Source organism: Echinococcus granulosus (assembly GCF_000524195.1).
Source record: "Echinococcus granulosus chromosome Unknown EG_S00010, whole genome shotgun sequence".
NCBI lineage: Eukaryota > Metazoa > Platyhelminthes > Cestoda > Cyclophyllidea > Taeniidae > Echinococcus > Echinococcus granulosus.
The window spans coordinates 958,208-977,942 of NW_020170390.1; the positions used below are offsets into that span (position 1 = coordinate 958,208).

General features: G+C 41.7%; 5 protein-coding genes across 5 annotated transcripts in view; 2 read left to right on the forward strand and 3 right to left on the reverse strand. All coding sequences in view use genetic code 11, as the record gives it.

Annotated features, from left to right (window-relative positions):
- Positions 1 to 7,284, reverse strand: part of EGR_02313 (Brefeldin A-inhibited guanine nucleotide-exchange protein 3) — a gene marked incomplete at both ends in the record, with an annotated part of 14,565 nt that extends 7,281 nt beyond the window's left edge. Inside the window, 15 exons of the mRNA XM_024491562.1 lie at positions 1,005 to 1,264; positions 2,395 to 2,622; positions 2,720 to 2,931; positions 2,996 to 3,140; positions 3,447 to 3,511; positions 3,587 to 3,756; positions 4,460 to 4,599; positions 5,025 to 5,150; positions 5,235 to 5,367; positions 5,582 to 5,761; positions 5,830 to 6,089; positions 6,177 to 6,305; positions 6,861 to 6,995; positions 7,026 to 7,159; positions 7,191 to 7,284. Of these exons, the coding sequence (XP_024354068.1) occupies positions 1,005 to 1,264; positions 2,395 to 2,622; positions 2,720 to 2,931; positions 2,996 to 3,140; positions 3,447 to 3,511; positions 3,587 to 3,756; positions 4,460 to 4,599; positions 5,025 to 5,150; positions 5,235 to 5,367; positions 5,582 to 5,761; positions 5,830 to 6,089; positions 6,177 to 6,305; positions 6,861 to 6,995; positions 7,026 to 7,159; positions 7,191 to 7,284 (2,411 nt within the window). The remainder of the gene's footprint in view (positions 1 to 1,004; positions 1,265 to 2,394; positions 2,623 to 2,719; positions 2,932 to 2,995; positions 3,141 to 3,446; positions 3,512 to 3,586; positions 3,757 to 4,459; positions 4,600 to 5,024; positions 5,151 to 5,234; positions 5,368 to 5,581; positions 5,762 to 5,829; positions 6,090 to 6,176; positions 6,306 to 6,860; positions 6,996 to 7,025; positions 7,160 to 7,190) is intronic.
- Positions 7,285 to 7,800: 516 nt separating this feature from the next.
- On the forward strand, positions 7,801 to 12,170 carry EGR_02314 (TBC1 domain-containing protein; the record flags this gene model as incomplete). Its single annotated transcript, XM_024491563.1, has 5 exons — positions 7,801 to 7,885; positions 8,159 to 8,974; positions 9,265 to 9,698; positions 10,285 to 11,361; positions 12,039 to 12,170. The coding sequence occupies 5 exons, from the start codon at positions 7,801 to 7,803 to the stop codon at positions 12,168 to 12,170; spliced, it is 2,544 nt and encodes an 847-aa protein (XP_024354069.1).
- Positions 12,171 to 12,401: 231 nt separating this feature from the next.
- Positions 12,402 to 15,005, reverse strand: EGR_02315 (Intraflagellar transport protein; the record flags this gene model as incomplete). Its single annotated transcript, XM_024491564.1, has 3 exons — positions 12,402 to 12,752; positions 13,525 to 13,964; positions 14,303 to 15,005. 3 exons carry the CDS (start codon positions 15,003 to 15,005, stop codon positions 12,402 to 12,404), a joined length of 1,494 nt encoding a protein of 497 aa, XP_024354070.1.
- A 1,126-nt stretch (positions 15,006 to 16,131) lies between these two features.
- On the forward strand, positions 16,132 to 17,737 carry EGR_02316 (RRP15-like protein; the record flags this gene model as incomplete). The annotated part of the gene is made up of 4 exons (XM_024491565.1): positions 16,132 to 16,329; positions 16,361 to 16,742; positions 16,975 to 17,011; positions 17,173 to 17,737. The coding sequence occupies 4 exons, from the start codon at positions 16,132 to 16,134 to the stop codon at positions 17,735 to 17,737; spliced, it is 1,182 nt and encodes a 393-aa protein (XP_024354071.1).
- Positions 17,738 to 17,829: 92 nt separating this feature from the next.
- On the reverse strand, positions 17,830 to 19,482 carry EGR_02317 (Small glutamine-rich tetratricopeptide repeat-containing protein beta; the record flags this gene model as incomplete). The annotated part of the gene is made up of 7 exons (XM_024491566.1): positions 17,830 to 17,974; positions 18,226 to 18,327; positions 18,537 to 18,791; positions 18,861 to 18,965; positions 19,036 to 19,205; positions 19,243 to 19,334; positions 19,377 to 19,482. 7 exons carry the CDS (start codon positions 19,480 to 19,482, stop codon positions 17,830 to 17,832), a joined length of 975 nt encoding a protein of 324 aa, XP_024354072.1.
- Between the last annotated feature and the right edge of the window lie 253 nt (positions 19,483 to 19,735).

A 19,735-nucleotide genomic window follows, 5' to 3' on the forward strand; every position in this document is an offset into this window, starting at 1 on the left:
CAAAGGAGTGGATTTTATTACTCAATGGGAAACGAAGGTGTCCTATTTTAAACACATAGAATAACACGTTTTTTGCACAAAAATAATATTCACCCAAGTAATTTGTGCTGTTAAAATACGTCAAAAACAGCGTTAATATAATATTTTACTAATATCATAAAATAGAGACAAAGAAGAAGCAGCTTCTACTGGGAAATGAGCTCTGCCTGCGGATAAACGTGTTACACCAGATACTATTAATGCAGATACCATTGTAAGCATTTATGATGCTGAAAGGTAAGACAGACAGTATAAAAGAAGTCTCGTTCATTGAATTACAGAGGGAAGGGGAACTAAATGTGCCCAATTACAGCTCAAGAGATATCTTAAATCACACAATAGATATTTTGGAAACGGTATCCGATTTTAACCCAAAAAAATTTAAATAAACCTCTTTTACAATGCATTTTTTATTAGGAAAAACTTTTCTGCTCCATTATGACATAAACGTTCAAGTCTGATTACAGTATATCGGTCTCAGTAGTAGTGACTCGTCTGTGGATTGCGATACGACCTTAGTCACCAAAATACTAATTACAAAAGGTCACTTCATTATTTAAGGTCAACATAAGCTCCCTAAAGGATCTCATAAAACCATAAGCTACTAAGACTGGGTCGAAGATAAACATGAGTACGAATACCGTATAATGAAAAAGGAACTAATTTTGAAAAAATGACTTGCTTCCCATGAATAAGCTCAGATTATCAAAAGGGGCCGATGGCCTCATCATTTGAAGGATATCTAGGTTTCCTAAAACAAAAACATCTGTGGCGAAATGCATTCAATAAAAAACGTTATCATAAACATAATTCAATCAGGAGAGATTATTTTGACAACCTCACGCTTTACTGAACCACACCCGGCATGTTACTTTACCACAGATAAATGAGCTTGGGTGAAATACAAAATAATAGCTTAGCTGGAAGCACTCCAAAGAAAGGAGAAGTGGCGAACGGGAATGTACCTCTCCGCGCAGGAGGTAGTAGAGGGGTGGTGCGCGAAGAAAGAGAAAGACGAGAGGCCAGAGGGAACCTTGTCCACACATGTGCCGACAAAAGCGACGGTGTTGGTGAGAGTCTCCACAATGCGCTGCCAGCCCACCAAGAGGATGCGTGAGACCAGAACCTCACCTACCCGCCGCCGCGATCGCCCCACTTTCAGTGCCTCGTTCTCACTTCCCCCTTCCGCCTCTCTGCCACCGCTGTCTACGGATCCAATGGCCTTCTACGGAGCATGTGTACAAAATTAAATAAGCAAAGTATGATTCCTTTTATTTAGCAACAAAATACGAAGTTAAAACCTCTCTAATTGCCTCTGATAAAAAAAGGGCAGAATAATTTTAAAGACGCAAATTAAAATGTGATTCATTAGTCGTAAAACAGGAGGTTCGACGGCCGAATATACAATTTCCACCAAATCCACAAATGGAAGGATTATTAATGCTAACTCAATGTTATATGAAGCGGTTCGCATAATCAGATGGCGGTGTTGCTTTACAATTTTTTACGACTATACTAATAATCATTGTGTAGATGCCTAAAAATGAACATTTTTGGAAAACAACTAAGTTATCACGAGTGTGATGGGCGCAAACAAGGTTGGCTATGTAAAATGCGCCTTCATCTGATAAGGGAAACCTTAAGCTCGAGGAGACATGAAAGATCTCGGCTACCACGGGACAAAGGCGGCTTAAATTCAAAAGTAAAAATGTGCTGCAGTAGGTTGATGGCTGTCGTTTGGAAAGATGTTTTATGGTATCAAAGTAAAATTACCATATAACGTAGTCGTGAAATTCACTGATAATTTCACCAAGTAGGCATTCGCGACCCATCCAAATTCATCATGCACAGAGTACCAAACCAAAAAGTACAAGATTATACATACCTTTAAAAGGATATTGTTACAATTATTTTTTTAGCAGGAAAAGTGGCGCTTAAATTCAGCAAATATCATTTCATTGGCCAAAAATTAATAAAATTAAGTGCACGGCATTAGCATCTATGAGTACTTGCTATTTAATAACAGTAAAAGGCATTCAGATAACCAACGTTCGTTTGCAATATAAATTTTCCTAAAAGACGTAATGAAAACCTTCATTGTACTCCCTATATCCCTGCCACATCAGATATGTATTTTCAACACAAATTCAACAATGAAGTACCCTGAATAATCGCATTTGATTTCACGAAAACCTAACGTGTATTTATCGTAAACTAAAGGTGATATTCCTGTCAAAATTAAATTCATCAAGGAACGGATTTCAATAGATTAATTACATGGACTGAATCCACCAACTGAAATTACACACAGCACTACAACGAAGGGGGATTATTCCAGCTAACAGGGTGGCTCACGTCGTAGGTCCAGCCAACTCCATCAAATTCAACGAGCATTTTAACAAGAGAGGCACCCCGAAAATCTTCGGTCTCACTTTTGGTAGCGGATGCGCAGAGGAGTTTGAGGTCTAGACCGGAGGTGCTCAGAAGATCCTGATGTCGAATTCCGCGATAAACCTGAGACAACCATGTCTCTGAGACGTAGAGCATGAGACCCGTCCCGAGGATGGAGTCCAGAAACTCGGTCTGGATAAATATATATTTAGTAAAATATACCAATAAGGTCAACAGCAAAAATTCAAAAATTTTGCGGCAAATTTAAAAAGTTTCACCAGTGACCCACCTCAGACATTATCTCCACTCCGGCCTTGTTCCGGGTTGAATAGAAGCCGGCCTGAAGGAGGCGGTAGTTGAGTGTCAGAGCGCTGATAGTGGTAGCATAGATGGCGTCGGCGTTGAGAAGGGCACCGCTTACGTCGTGGATGTGCACGTCGTCCGCAAGATCGGCGACGTACATGGGACAAAGCACACTGTCCAACTCACTCAATCGCCGCTCTAGAAGAATACATTTGTCATTTTTATCAGTTTGAAAAGGGCAAAAAATGCAAAAGTGCCTCACCTTTACAATAAGCGGAACTGAACTCCAAAAGGAGGTTGTCGACTTCAATTATCGACTGCGCGTCCAGGAGATTGGGAATGGTCTTCATGAGAGACAGCAGGTAGTCATGAGCCGCCCATCGATCCACTTCCAATGTACGAGGTAGCTACAACAAAAGGGCAAATTTTAAGCCCCACCATTAGAACATGTACTTGCCCTTCAGTTTGCCATAGTTCACGAAAAGTAATTACAACATTATTCCCTCCCAACGAAACGCAGACTACTTTAAGAAATTGGATCGCTAGAATAAATTAAGCAAAAAATTCAGCAGTATCATTTTATAAATAGTGGTAGAACTGTTTTTCAAAATTTAGCCACAACAGTTGTGGTCATCACTCTAGCAAAACTCTAAGACGTAGTGTATTCGAAGCATTATAAATGTAATTTCTTCCCGCCTTGACAGAAAACTCACATTTGCATTGGGGATGTCAGTTCCCCTCAGCACTTCTTGACCACCCTTATCTTCAGTGGAAACTTCTAAACAAACAGCAAAAAATAAAAATGATTGCGTCTATATGTATGAAAAGGTCTTCTGAGGATCCAGGTGCTCACCTTCTATCTGTTTCAGCTGAAACCCAATCATTTGAACAAAGGCCTCACACAGACCCTCACATTCAATGAGAGTAGACAGGGAGCCCGAAATGGCGTTCACACATTTGGCACTGGTACAGACTAGAGCCTGATCCTTGGTCAGTGAACATGAGTGGACAGACTCGAGGATACTAAGATGAATTTAATAAAAAAATTAGGACTCCTCTTCCGCGTTTTCACAAATTGTATTTAAGCTAACCTTTGCAATTTCAACACCATGTCTTTTTCCGGTAAATATAATAATAGTTGAGACCGCTGCTACAAAATATTTGAAGGAACTGGCACATTTGCAGTAAATACTTTAGTTTTTTAGAGATTAAGATTTAATTCATCCACAAGACATGTTTTAAAAGATGTCAGTAATGCAATAGAATACAATCATGTCTTTAATCAAATGAAAACCTCAAATCATTGAGATGGCCCACGGTGATAGTCTGTGCCTACTTCAGGCTTATGATTCGATTTTTGGAACATGTTGCCGTTGTGTCTCACGAATTTCACCTCACGAAGCTAGAGACCGTTCATAAAAGTGAGGTCAATATTGGAACTTACGTGGCATAAGGTGACTATGAACGCCTGTTGAAAAAATCAGGCGAAAAGGGAAGATTATTGCTTTTTTTGCCCTGACCTACAGTGGATCAGTATGGAATCGAAATGTCGATTACATGGGACGATAATCCCAACTGCGATCTTGCTAATCGAACCAAAAGCGTTTCGGTCACGCCATTTACCTGGCTGCATGCTAAATCCCACCAAGAAAATAAGCAAAGTAGCTGTACATAGCTGACTTTTCATAAGCCCTGTGAGAACTAACATTAAGGAGTCGTAACTAACATGTCAAAGATCCGAAAATCCGCCATCTGTGGTTCGCTGCACCTAAATAAAGGTTCAGAATCCCCGTTGCTGTTTGAAAGCATGGGAACCGAAACAAGTGGGCCAGTAATGCAGAGGAGCCCCTCAGTTGTGCTCAAAAGCTGTAAAAAGGAAAATATACATAAGTGCAAGCCAGAAACTAAAAACATTTAGGTAAAAGCTTAAAACGTTATTAATAAATCCAATTAATTTGCTAAACATCTAGCATCAGGACCGATATTCTTCTATTTCCAAATGGGAAAAAACTAGCAAGCAAAGAAATCGCAACTTCAAGAGTCTCCGAGCGCTGTGAAAGCAAAAAACCCTTCAACTTTCTCACCCATATCTTCGGTACCGACGAACTTGAATAATTATGTCTAGTCAGCACATGATTCATCGTTACCATGTTCGAATGGATGCAGTGCTTAAGCCCCATAAATAGGTGATTTTGTAGAAAAATGTTCAATCCTAATCTATAAAATGTAAACAGACGTAAAATAGTACTAAAGTTAAAATACTGACAGGATAAAGGGAGAGAAGATCCCACCTGAACCCTAGTTAGATCAAGTTTCGCACGACTGATTTTGGCGTAAAATGGTACTTGTAGTAACAACCACCCGATGATGTCCAAATAAGCTTGACTACCACTTTCAACCGCTGCTTCCACCGCTTTCTCGGATACAAAGCAGTAATGTCAAAACATTTTGATACAAATCATATACATCCACGCATAATAAAAGAGAGCACAGCAACTCACACCGCACACGGCGTTGAGAGCATTCTGACGGTAAGTTGGTGGTGGATAGAGGAGCATCTTATGAAAAAGCGATTCCAGCATAGGTCGGAGTTCAAGAACAGGCCCCACCAAGTAAGCGAGATCAATTACAATGCTGTTAAAGCAGAGAAATGCACATCAAATGGATGTACTTTATCAAATAGCGATTAGTATTCTTAACTTTTTGTTGCATAAAATACACAGATTTTAGTAAATGGCAAAATATAGACAAGCAGCGAGTGATTTTTCAACTGAAGCAGACGCTAACATAGAATATCAGCCGCCAATTTGCGCCAGGGAGCGGAAGTGAAAGGATTGACTAGACGTACTCATAAATGAGTTTCAACACTTCGGGCCACAGAGTTGGGGGCGCTATGGAGCTGGCTGTTCCGTGGGTCTTACGATCGACTCCACTTTCTGCCAGCGGCTGCAGAACCGATGTTGAAGTGATGTTCCTTTCTTGTTTAGGATTACTCAAAAACCACATAAGCATAGGGCACATTCGTTGCCTTAAACACAAAAATCGCTTGAATACACATTGCTCGAAATGTTATGTGAAAATCGATGAATAACATACCAGAGGATATTTAAAAACACCCTGTGCCTAATCAAGGAAACAGGAAGGAGAGATATGATAGTGGCAATTGCCTGTATGTACATAGGTATTGTTATTCTATTTTGCGCAGGCGTATTATCAGGCATAGCTGCTTCAATTAGGCACTTGAGAACGCCCAAAATCTGTAGCTGTGGTTCGGACAGATCAGATGCATAGGAGTTTTCACCACAAAGAAAAGTGTAGGCAGACTTCGGCGTGGTCACAGGATTTGGTTCAGCAGTCTGTTAAAAAGTTTAAAAAACCAAAATCTTAGGTTAATAAAATTCCAAACCAATTAATCTGAAGAATGGATCCAAAAGTCTACGAACCAGACCATCGACTGGCAAACTGTTTTTTGCCACAAATGCCTTGACTGTCTGAACCAGGGTTGCGTAAGCAATGGATGCTTTTTCCTTGTTTCGAGCCAAAACATACTTAGAATTTAAGTCCGTGCATATCTGAAAGAAAAACATGACTTTATAAAAAATATGCTGCTTTTACGTGGACGTTAACTAAATTTCAGTTGTTACTTTGATTGTAAATGAATAAAGACAATGAATCAGCAAAAAGCAAAACATAACATTCCGGAACAAATTTACCGTGATCTGTAAGCTAACCAGGCAAGGCATAAAACAAGATGAGTAACAGTCCCATTACATTTAGCGGTTGAAAAAGAAATTATGTAAGTGGATTGCTCTAGACATCTGAGTTGGGTGAACTTCAAACTAAAATCATGACAACTAAATTACCCAGCCGTTGCTTCGAAAATATTGCCGTAAGTACTTCAAATGCACTAAAATATAGGCAATTTAAATGCTTATCCACCGCATGGGAGGCGCATAAATACCCAAAAAAGGATGAAATCAAGAATGGGAAACGGGCTTTATACCAAATGATCGAAGCATACCTGAACAATCCTCAACATGGAATTTACGGTTAAGCGGCTATTTTTCGAAAGACACAATTTCGACAAAAGCTATGCATAGAAATATGACTGGAAAAATATGGCATACCTTAAGAAAGGAGGCCTGAGTAGCATCACTGAAAATCGTACAGGGAGAAATAGTATCAAGAAACTGGGAAGTCAAGTCCGTGTCTCTAACTGGGCCCTCTAATCCATCATAGAGAAAGTCAGAATCGACAAATGCCTATACCATTATTCAAAAAGCCTATTGTACCTCAAGTGCCGACAAAGCATCACAGTTCAATCTACTGTTAGATGATTCCAAAGACACCTGTATTGGTGCTAGAATTATTTCACGCAATCTGCACTTGGGGAGCCGATGAAAAATACTCTCATCATTCAGAGCACCTATGAATAAACTTAAAATAAAATAACGAACTGAGGGCTTCATCTGTTAGTAGTAGCAAAAATTGCCATTTTTCCGACATACCATCCCTTCTAATAAGCTCAAGTGCAGATTTAAGAGGAGACATTTTACATCCTAGGACGCACTGAACAAATAACGAAATAATATCACTGCTCGAGCCCTAAACGTTTGATTGGATCAGCTCATTTGTATGAAGTCCAACATTACCAAGTCTGTTTTGAGATTAATTTCAAATATAGTATTAATCTTCGCATTTCTTAAAAAGCGTATTACACCCATATAATTTGTAAAATAAAATTTTCAGTGATTTATTTGGAACTAACAGGGAACGCATCATGTAGAATGTGAATTAATTTGACAAAAGTTACCGTGTAAAGAAGATTTTTCCTAAAGGCTTGCAACCAACCTAAAAATGGGTAACTTCAAATGCGCCAATATTTTGTTGGATTAAAAAAATTTTGATCAAAAAGAATATTCTTTACTTGCCCAGTAGGAACGTGCTCTAAAATCAACTGATGTTTTTTCTTATGCTTTGATATTTAGGCTGTTTACTTTCCTGATTTGCACTTATGTGTTTTTTCCAAACGTTGCGTGTTTGTAACTGCGATCAACATTTCAGTTGATGGCGTCGGGTGCGTCGGATTCGTCATTAGATGACACAAGTATTGATGATGCATGGGAAACGGAGCTTGAAATAGCTCTTTTGAGTAAGACATTTTTATTTGGTAACTGCGTTTGTGGTGGCTGATAAGGCTTACGTTAAATAGGGAACCATAAATCAACCTGAATTATTGCATGTGGGCAGATATATTGGTGTCTTGATAGGTGTCTTGCAATCCTTATGTTGACATTTCCAAGCATTGAGCATTTGCTATTAATTCTGCTTTTGCTTTTTTTGAGGTATTCTTTCGCATTAAGTGGGGATTGGGTGGGACGTAATTTTCACCCTTATAATCCATCGTATTTAACAATTCGTCTAGAAGATGCTGATTTCGCAGACATTAAGTCCATCTGCCAAATTCGTCCCGTTCCTGCTAGACTGCGTCGCGACCTGTGGCGTTCATGCCTGGGTGTGAACCCTAGCCTCATAGGGATGTCTAACTTTGCGGAAATCTTTGATCTTCCAACTCAAGAGCAACTTCACATGGCGTGTGAAAATGCAGCATCTGACGTTATTGCTTCTCTTTCAAGGACAATGTCGTCTGATTTGGGTATTCTTAAAGATCCTCCAAATGTGCTGCAGCTCACTAGTGATTTCGAATCTGTGCTCACTCATTTTTCTCAAACTTACACTCTTCCATTCATCCCGGGCAATGGGTGGGTTTCTATTCTCTCCACTCTCTATATTGTTCTTTACCCTATCGATCGAGAGGACCTCTACGTCTATTTCACGTCTGTGTACCATCGCTTTATACCCAGCGGAACACAGGGTAGCTCGCATGCCTGCAGTGTTTTTCGCCTCTTGCTGCAATATCACGAGCCTGAGTTATGCAATTTCCTAGACTCGCACAAACTTCCTCCGGAAGTCTACGCCAAGGCGTGGTTTGACAGCTTGTTCGCGGACCATCTATCTAACGAGGCTCTGCCGGCCTTTTGGGACATATATTTCCTTCTTGGGGAACCACTTTTTGGTATGCTGGTCGCACTAGTGCTCCTCGTCAATGCTAAAGATATATTAATGCAAAAAGAAAAGGAAATTGGTCAAGAGGCGGTAGAAGAAACCTTATCTTTGAATGATAACGAAGATGTGGAAATGGATGAGCAAGGGACAGTGACTATTCCTCCAAAATCAAGGGGTTTGTTTCATACTTTCTTAATCAACCCTTAAAGTTAGGAATGGGTGTTGACTCTCATAATATTCTGTTGTATTTTTGTCCATTAAAACCTCCGCATTATGAAGTGAGTAGCCACATTGACAAGTTCAACTTTAATGTATGCTGATAATTATGAAGTATATTTAGCCAGATTATTTATTTTAGTGCGAGAACAACTGTGAGTTCCATACTTTTCGGGTTTCATAAGTCATGAGCTAGGTCAAAAAAACTACCGCGACACGACTTATGCGCTCATATCCGTTTGTTTTAAGACGAAATCCTGGTTGAATTGCGGAATCTGCCGAAGCCCATGCGCCCGTCGGATCTGGTGGCGTTAGTGGAAATAACTCAGGTGTATAGTCTTAAAACCCCCTCCTCATTTAACACTACCTACCTCCCCTTCCTCTTTGGAGCACCTAGCCCTGAAACCGATAGTCATCTTTTGAGCGGAGCGCTCTCGCTATTGATTTCGGTGGAGGAGGTGCTGGGCGCTCAGACCCCTTGCCGCCGCCGCCAGTCGCCCCCGCACTTGGAGACGGGAATGGGGATAGAGGCGGAAGAGGGGGAAGGAGGGGAGGCAGTTCGCTTTTTTCTCGTCGACTGTCGACCCGCTGAGCAGTACAATGCCGGTCATCTGGACACTGCCTTCTACCTTGACACTGAACTCATGCTCTCCAATCCGCCCGAGTTCAATATCAGTGTACAGGTGGGTCGCTTTAGCTCTTTTCCTTGGGCATATGATTTCCCTTGTTGTTGTGGTAAAATAGAAGTGGAAATCGCTGTTAAACCGTAGTTCTCCTCTTTCCATTTCTTCCTTTAACATTTTCTCGTCACTCCGTCCACTTTAACCACTTCCTATCATCGTCGTTATACTGTGTCTCGAATTCTTCTGATTTCTTGAAAATTATTTTTTGAATATGCTATTTGACCTATTCTGTGTAGCGCCTTTTGCGGCATCTTTGATTATTTCGTGTTAGCATACAGGCCTACAGTTGACCCTGCTGTTCTACCGAAAGCTTCGTGTTTGCTTACCCCGTGATAACGTTTGAAATCTACTTCCAGTGTCAGTGGGAAATGTGTCGAAATAGAAATAATTCGCCTTGGAGCGGACTAAGTGTGTAAATGAGCATGGTTGCCAAACTCTTATACTCTTTACTCATAATATCCATGCAGTTGGACATCTCTTTATGCTAGCACTTTGTCCATTAACATCGTGAATACACCACTGACCAGCATTAGAACCCTGAATTGAACTAATCGTAGCAGATTTGGTGTTTTGCTTGCCCCTTTAGGCCTTGCTGCAGACTCAACAGCGAGGGATTGCTTCGAGATCGAGGGCTGTGGGTGAACACATTGTTTTTATGGGCAGTGGTCGGTTGGCAGAGGATCGCCTGACTAATATGGTAATCGCGTACTTTTTACGCCTGAACACACCTTACGTGAGCATGGTAGACGGTGGCTACGCGGCATTCCACGAGGCCCTTGGACCTCTCGAATTCAACCGCCTTCTGGTATCGCACGAGGAGGACCTTTGCTTTGTCTGCGCTGCCAATCGGGGCCAACAGGCAATTCGCATGGCGCATAAAATGCCTCCATCCGCCGTTCCTGCCGCTTCCAAGTTCTCTAGCAATTCCCTTAGCTCCAAAACTCCTCATGTTGCGTCCACCTTCCAACCTGCACAGTCATTTGGTAATGTCTTGACAAAGTTTTCCAACCTGCTTAAAAAATCACCGGTTGGAGCTTTCAGAACTCCCCAAATAGTTCCCTCTGCCGCCTCTGTTCCTGCAATCAAACCAGCCTCATATCGCAACACTGCGGCTGTCTTTAGCATCGGTGACGACGACGATGAGGACGATGATGATGAGATTCCAGAGTTTTCTCTACAAACGCATCCCCATGCACTTATCAAGTCCCAGTCAACTGTGGTCACAAGCCTGGAAGTTTGCACGCCGCGGCAGTTAATTGATCTGGAGGGCTGTCGAAGAATGCCCGGTGTGACTAACAGTTTTGACTGTGTGCTTTTGGGACGTGGTGAAACGCCATCCTATCGTGGTATTATTCTCGTGACGGAGAAGCACATGATAGTGGTAAGAGAGCGCGATAAACCCCTGTTGGAGACATTGGGCAATTTCGTTCAAAAGACCTTTCTCAGAAAAGCGACAGCCTCCTCTAAGGCTGCCTCGTCTGCTGAAACCGAGCGCTCTGTCAATGGAGTTGTTGAGGTTTCGTTTCCTATAGGCCAGCTGACGAAAATAACGTCGAAAAAGATTACCCCTGAAGTCATTACATTCCACTGCATCTCCGACCCGGTTTTGGGGACTCGGGAGTTTATTCGTCTGTACATCCCCAAGGCGGGCGATGCTGTCAAGGTCATTAAGACCGCTGTTTTCAATAACAGTAGAATAAGCTAACACACCCTTTGGATTTCCTTCAATCTGTGATTTTTCATATATCTCCTTTTGCTTGTGATATTTTCTGACTGTGCAGAGTGCGCCGCCCACCCCCTACCCATTATTACTCCACTCATGCGTGTACACATGCCCTCGGCATCATTTAAACTGATCTAATCATTGAAAAGAAATTTCTTCCGTAAAACAGTTTCCTGTGTTACGTATTCTTTGTTCTTGGTCTCATTCATACCTTATTGGATAACCCTTATGCAGTGATGGTTAGTGGAGCGCGTCCGTCCAGTCACCCCCAGGTGGATAAACGCAGCGATACCTCTTTTCAGCCGGCATTTTAACGTGGCTTCGATTAGGAAATTCCAGCATCAATGGTCGTCGATACTGCCCTTACTGTTAGTTGCTCGTAACCAAAAATCCTGTTTAGGGTGTAATTCTCGATTGGGTTAAGAGTCATGGTGTCACAGGCATCCCAAGTTTGCATACCAATTTTTGGGACTTGTAGACCTGATCGGATGTTGAGCTAAACTACGGGACACGGGTGTAAGTTGCTGCAGATCATAGCCCAAGAGTTGACAGGCTTGGCTCAACTTTTGGAAAAATGAACTGTTGTTCGCCCATGCATTCATTTTGTTTTTTGCTAGATTGAACAATTTTGTCCTGTCACCTTCCTCAAAGCAGACAGCTTTCCGGTGAAATCCAATCTTTGGTTGCCTTTATCAGCGGACCATTTCAATTTCAGAAGTGAGATATTGGACTGTAAGATGAACGAGTAAAACCAACCCAAAATAAAGCTTAGCTCGTGCTGTATTCTAACAAAGTAAATTCAGTCCTCTAAGTCTGCCGAATTATTCTTGATCCGAGATAACAAAATAGCTTACATTAGTCCAGTTGCCAAAGACAAAACAGTGGTCGACTGAAAGTAGGGATTCACAAATAACACCACAAGTGAAAAGAGTGGCTGGACGAGGATGGAAAGGAAAGGAGGTGGACATATGAAAGGCAGGCTAGATGACGTCTACCCCGCCGCTTTCGAGGGGCGCATTGGCAAGGAGGGTGCCGAGGGGACGCGTAAAGAGTGGTTTTTGACTTTCTTCGCGAGCACGTAGATGTAATCGCAACAGAGTGTGCTCCAACACTCCTGTGCGTATTTCCATAGCAACATTCTCGGCCTTGAGACGCTGGATAGCCTGCTTGATGTGCACTACTGGTGAGCCATCGGTCATGCTGGAGCCGCGCTGTTCCATTTCCTGCTTCACCCGCTCCACCTCCTCCGACAGTTGTGCCAGCGCTTTGCTTCGCTCCGCTATGTTCCCGCTCGCTTGCGTGTATGCCTCCTTCACCTCACTTAGTCGGTCCTCAGTGATGGAAAATAAAAAACATGGGCTTTCTAACATTGACTTTCAACCTTTTCTGACAACTATACCTTTCTGGAGCCACATCAACTCCTAACTTTCTGTTCACTATTCTACTCAAAACTGTAAGATATTTTTGATACTGTCTCGAATGTTCTATCGCATAGCACTGAGGAAAAAAGAACCGTTCACAAATAAATTTGGTTTCAATATTTCCTCATAACCTTACAATTTTAAATCGGCTTGTTTGTGATAAACTCATTATTTTCTATTGCATCTTAATAGACATTCAATCAGATCCATTAAAACGTTACGCTAGATAATTGTATCACCAAAAGGGATGTATTTTAGTCCGTCAGTATTATCAATAGTTTAGAAATATAGCCTATCTTTACCATTGGATATAACTCTGATGTCGCAAGCGATCTCAACATGTAATCATCTGTCAGGAGAGTCACGATCAAATATAATGCATTATTTAGTAACGGCGTTACTGTTTGAAACCTAAAACTACGCCAAAACTGAAAGTATCTGAAAGCGTTGCTCCAACAAGATTATAAATTATTCTTGACAGTTTCGAATGGCTGACTTACACTGATGGGACTCCCACTTTAAACTTAGTATTAGTCAGTGTGCGACTCTTAGAGAACTCACATCTACATGTGGCTATTCACATGGAGAAATTTTTCAAAATCTGATCAGTTGGATTGATTTACAGTATGTGGTGTATAGCTATTGTATCACGAATGATGGCAAGGCCTTGCAAATAACTTACTTGAACACACCTATACTCCGTGAGGACACGATCAATTTGGCTGTTGATGTACTTCTCCCTGCTACTAATTTTGTCCAACCCGCGCGAGAGGTCCTCCTGCAGGGTTTTTAGGTGCCCACGGGATTCAGTGAAGCAGACGTTGATGGAACGGCTGTGATGGTCGATTTGATCAAGACGACTACGCCAATCCCTCGCCTCCGCATACGTCGCCAAGCGCAACTGCGGTAGCACGCGCTCCACTTCCATCTGCCAGTCGCCCCTCTCTACTGATGCCATTGTTTCAACGGCCAACTCGGAGGCTTGCTGGCTGTGCGGATGCCGAGCCACTGCTTCCGTCAGTAGGCCTCCGAAAGGACCGTGGGAGTCGATGAAGGACGGTTCCTCGTCCAGAGAAATATCGTTCTGAACTGTGTCTGGAACCGCCTGCGACTTGCTCATGCCTACAGTACCGTAAGAGGAAGTAAGCATTTGTGATACCTACCACGACAACACCCTGCCAGTAAGCCAAATTCGATTACAAAATAGTGTTTCCACTATAGGGTTAACATTACTTTGGATGCGCAAGTCTTATGACACTAAAAGCACTAAATAAAATAAATTACGACAAGGTTCTGGAAAATATACATTTATTTTATTTATACGATAGAAACATTCTTAAATCTAGCCTATTTCTAACCTCCATATGGCCTTTTGAGCATTCAAACTCGTCTAGACTGCAGCGACTATGCACAAAATCACTTTAAGTACTACTAATATTTTAACTGCATTTTAACCTTACACTCTAGATTTACAGCTACCAAGTCATTTTCATCATCATCGGAGTCCGCATCCACCTCCGAATCACAAATAATGCCGGATCGCAATTCTGACGTAACGCCATCTACGCAGACCTTGTTTCCTGTCCATTCCACCAAATCACCTTCCTCTGAGGCCGAGGCTGTTGTATCCTCGATTACAGAAGTGATACTTTCCGCCTCTATCTTCTCATCCAGCAGCGGCGGTTCAAAAGAAATGTATTTTTGCTTTATAGCTGTGTCGGCCAATAGATCAAGTACATGTATACAATATTCCCCGCAGCCAGATTTTAGCTTCGAGGGCGGAAACTCAGGTGCCTGGCCTACTAATGATCGAAGAGAATCGAGGACGGTTGCGATTGTAGCATTGGGATCATCATATTCCTGTGGCATTTCCATTGCTAATCCTGCTTCATTGATAAGCCATGCAGCCAGCCCAACGAAAGTGTTGAATTGTTCGCCTGGATTTGTAGGAACAACGAAATAAAGCTTTGAAAGTCCTTTGATTCTGTTACGATAACAGTAGCGCTGCTCATAATCCAAAAGTTTTAGTTTTTCTGAGAGACTCTCCATCATTTGAAAGGGAAGAAAGAGTGATTGTGTTGGATTAGTATGGGTTGCAGCGGAAGTGACGGCCACTTGGGTCATTTCATCGTGTTCATCTGATTCTAATTTACCTCCTTCCATTCTAGGGAAATCGAGTGCAGACATTCACCCTATATTATGGTTATTAAAAACGGTGTAAAAAGCGTAGATAGGTATTGCCATTCAAAAGACTGTAAAAGCGGTAAAAGGCTTTCAGTAGGCATACAGATCAAATGAGGCTTCATCACATTAATTGGGTACCCGCTGATAAATTGTTGAGATTAAACATTTCCACACATAATACACAGATGATAGAAGGGCAAAGTTACTTATGCAGGTATTCAAGCCAAAATACAATACTTCCCAGTTGCAGGGCAATAGATTCCGGCCAGAGTTTTTAAAGCTAATTTGCTCTTACTGTTTGGTAAGGACTCCTACTAACAACATAAAGACCAGGTTCAATAAAACACTACCCCACAAAAAGAGGTCCGGTACAAAAAAAATAGTCTAACTTTACTGAAAAACCAAATTGCAAACTATTGGGGATCATTTAAGCACTTCCCCACAGCCGTCGATGCAAGAGAACTCCAGATGTTATTGAAATCATAATACGTCTACTTAGTAGGATTACTTAACAACAGGAATGCCAGCAATCAAAATGCGAAGGTGTTTCCTATGACGTGTAAAACTAATCCGGAAAAGCTTGATGTGTTTAATTGCAGTACAAGAGGCTGACGAAAAAACAAGATACATGATAGGTTATTGTGCAGATCAAAATAGCATTTTTCCATAACTAAGACATCAAACAGATTAAACAATCTTATTGCAAATTTTTTCTTTTATTAATTTTTTTCTCAAAAAAATTTTGCATTTTACTATTTTTTGGTTTTTGTTTAATTATTAACAAACACTTATTTATCGAAATTCTACAACAAAAGCTTTATATAAAATAATATGCTAAAAATTCTCAAAAGTTTACTTGTTTGTTTTAGTGCTAGAGATATACAATTAGTGCAGAACTGACTCTAATTGTGCGTGCGTTGGTAAGCCATGTGCCGGCCTGTGACTTTGAGTATCGAAGAATGAAAACCCTTTAGTTTATAAGGGATTTTTTGCTTTGCATCCCGCTCTCTTTTATCTTACGCTTATAGGACCAGCTTTCGCTTTCATGGTTTTGTCATTTTAATAATGCATGTCTAGTCTGTCCTGTTGAATTTCAAGCGTTGAAATGGCCTTCGCCGCTATTTTCGATGTCGTTAAAAAGAATTTGGAAGGATCTCTTCCTGCAAATAAGCACCCAATATTATCTTTGGCAAAAACGGATCAAGAGAAACGGGCCAAATTAGAAGCAGAAGATATTTCTGACCAAGAGGACTCATGTCATCCTTCGTGGAATAAATCAGAGCGTGCGGCTTGGCTTCGACATGTAAGGACTTATTATAAGTAATTTCCTAAAGTGTTATAAAAAACCCATTGCTGCTGCAGGTTTGCGCAGGCTGTCTGATAATGGCCGCCCCCCAATACAAGTATCTAAAGCCAGTAGTGCCGAAATCGAATGCGAGAGGGCACGTGAGCGGCGCTTGAAACGGCATGCTACTCAGGGTGTTGTCGCGCTTTTCAATGCTGTGAGACAACACCAGTCCGTTTTGGAGAAGCAGTTGGACGCAACTGGACCCTTGGTCTTTCAGAAGGAGAAAGTCGTTACAGGTTTTACTACATCTGACTTCCTTGACCGCCTTTCTGCCGGCCTTCCCGGAGCGAAAGCAAAGTCATCTGAAGGGGTCGTCTCTGATGTCCATTGTGCTCCGAAGAAGAGCAAACCCAACTCGCCCACTGTAGGTTGTGTTTGTCAAATTTCTTTTTAAAGCTTTCTATTTGTTCTTTGCGGTGCTCGATTTTGTTTTAGAACACCGCGCCCACCATTAAAGTCCAGAGAGGATGAGACAAACCAGCGTTCTGTTACCGGGGAAATTTGTACACATTGCTTCGAATACACGCCCTCAGTTTGCACCTTCTCTTCTCTTAAGGGTTTCTCGAACTATTGGCTACTCACGTGCGTTTTTTGTTTCAGATCAAGTACTTATGAACTTTTCGAGTAAAGACTCTATGTAAGTTGTGCTAGGCCGTCTTACTAAGGCATTTGAAAATTTGTAATTTTAGCTTAACACCAGTTAACCTCATTTACTATGTCATTCCGCAAGATTTCTAGTTTATTTGATTCTAGTGTATCTCGTACAATTGCATAGTTGGGCTGGTAATTTTGTTTTAGCTTCGAGTGCACAAGCATATCAGCTGCAGATTTCACGTTGTCTTGCTATGATGAAAGAGATTCCGCCCCAAAACTGAGTGTAAATTCAGTTGACGAGGAAGAAAATGAGCAGTCGAATTTAGAGGAGAACGCCCGCTCAGTCAGGTTAACGGATATGCCAGAGTTGACTGGTAGCTCGGACCGATCCTTAACAGTTCTGAAGGCGTGCGTGCGCCACGACATTATGGAGCAGATATCCCTCGTCATATCTGAACTTGTTGCTATTGACTTGAAATACTCCGAATTGGCTCAAATAAGTGCATCACAGGGCAAGGAGAGAATGGAGATATCCATACGGGATCCCATCCCGGGCAATGATGACCAGAAAAGAACGCCACTAGAAAGTCTGCACGCCTATACAATAGCCGAGCTCCACTCCCAGCTAAGCTCGCTGAGGGTCTTCATTCAAGATCTGGACGCCAAGTACCTCGAAGTAGCAAGATGCGTGCGAGAGCGGATTGAAAAGCTGGAGCAGTGCAAAACTGAGCTTTCCTCCGAAGTTGAACACTTGCGAAGATTTTATTAGATCATTTTATAGATTTTGCCGTAGCCACCGAAACATATTCCCTATTCAAGGGCTGTTGTAGTCGTTTGCATGCAAGGGGATAATAGATGCAACTAGAGATCCTTATGTGCAGCGTCCTTTTCATTGTCAGTGTCGTTTGAGGGGGGCTGTTGTCTGGTCATGTTTTGCATCTGCTGTCGAAGTGTGTCCACCAGATCAGGATTGGTCTGCCGCATCTGTTGAGCGAACTGCTGTCCACTGAAATCACGAGAAGCTAGGATTATCAAAAAGCAAACACCAACTTGGCGGATAATTCCGTGCAATAATCCATTCTAGAAAAAAATATTCTCATCTACCAAAATAGTTAAAAGCTCTACAGAAGGTGTTGGATGCATCCTTTGGACTCAGGAAGCATACTACTTAGTGAGAATGAAAAGGCGATTGCTGCACTGTTAGCATGGTACTGTAACGTATGGCAGTGTAGGATAACAAGCAAAGAATTCGCATACTATCGAAGCAGATTATCTATATTCGGGCCTCCTGACGGTACCCCTGTTCCCTCCGCGGATCCAGTACCACCGCTGAAAATGCCTTGCATCATTGAAGAAACGCTTAAAATAAGAGAAATTGGTTTTGATTTCATGGGCCGAGTCGACCGTGCGATTCCATCAATAGAAATGCTCAACTAATGGGAAGATATAAGCCGATCCATGCAGTTTTCCATAAGTAGTATTTATGGCATCTCGCCAAGACCGTGCGAATTTATGAAGCTCATGCTCTTATAATTTGCATTATGCAGATGAGGAGCTGGCTGACTTACGTGGATTGCATTTGAGGGTCGGACATTAGTTGCTGTGCCATATTCTGCATCATTGGGTTGCTAAGGAGAGCACCAAGGTCTAAACCACCAAAATTGTTGGGAGAAGCATTTGAAGAATGCGACGAAGACTCCTTTAGATTTGCCTCAGCTAGGGCCAAGCTTTGCTTAAAGTTCAAGTTATTCGGGTCCAGCGAGATCGCCTTCTTGTAGGCCTCGATGGCTTTCTCGTATTTAGCCATATTACAGTAAGCGAGACTGAAAGCAAGTGGGAGTTCCACAATGTTATTCGTTTAAAAAATAATTAGTAAAAAGAGTAGGACTAACCCCATGCGTCCATAAGCCTTGCTGTAGGTAGGGTCGATTTCTAATGCCTTCTCGCAATCCGCGATACAGTCACTATCTTTGTTCAGACGACTTTTGGCGGCAGCTCTAAAGAATGCAAAAGGAATAAAAGAACAACTGATAATAAATTAAGGTGGCATTAAGTTATTAACGGAACCTGTTGCAGTAGTAAATCGCATTGTTAGGATCCAGAGAGATGGCTTTGCTGTAACAATCAATGGCCTCATCAAATTTCTCCGAAACCATAAATGAATTGCCTTGTGTCTTCAGGCTCTCAGCCTTGATCTTGTCTTCAAGTGTCACCTGACGAGCATTTGGCTTTGAGGCCTACAAATGAAACAGTGGATTATAAATCTCTACTTACGGAGGTGGCTCTCGCAAACAACATGAGTAGATCTGTATCTGTGTCTAAATTGTCAGACACATCAAAAGCACTTTCGATGCACTGTTTGGCAACTACATGAGAGATTACGGTAAACAAGACCACATTAAATATACCTTCCAGGCTTTCGATAGTGTCACTGGAGTATTCATTAGACGAGCATTCATTCCTAAGGAATGCTGCAATGCACTGATAGAGCTTGCGCTTTGTCTCTGATATCATCTAAAACGTAAATTCACTATTTGAATAATAGGAGCTTGGAAAAGTTCCAGAAAGGCAAGACACATCAAGAAGACCAAGAAACAGCCCCCCCCCCCCCCAAAAAAAAACGAAACCTTAAAACAGATAAGGGCAAGCCAACAAAAAACAAGCAATAACCAAAAAGAGCTAAAGAAAATGACTATGACAACGCGATAAAATAATGGAATCCAAAAAAACGTGAATAGAAACCGCCTTCAACAAACTCCACTATCCA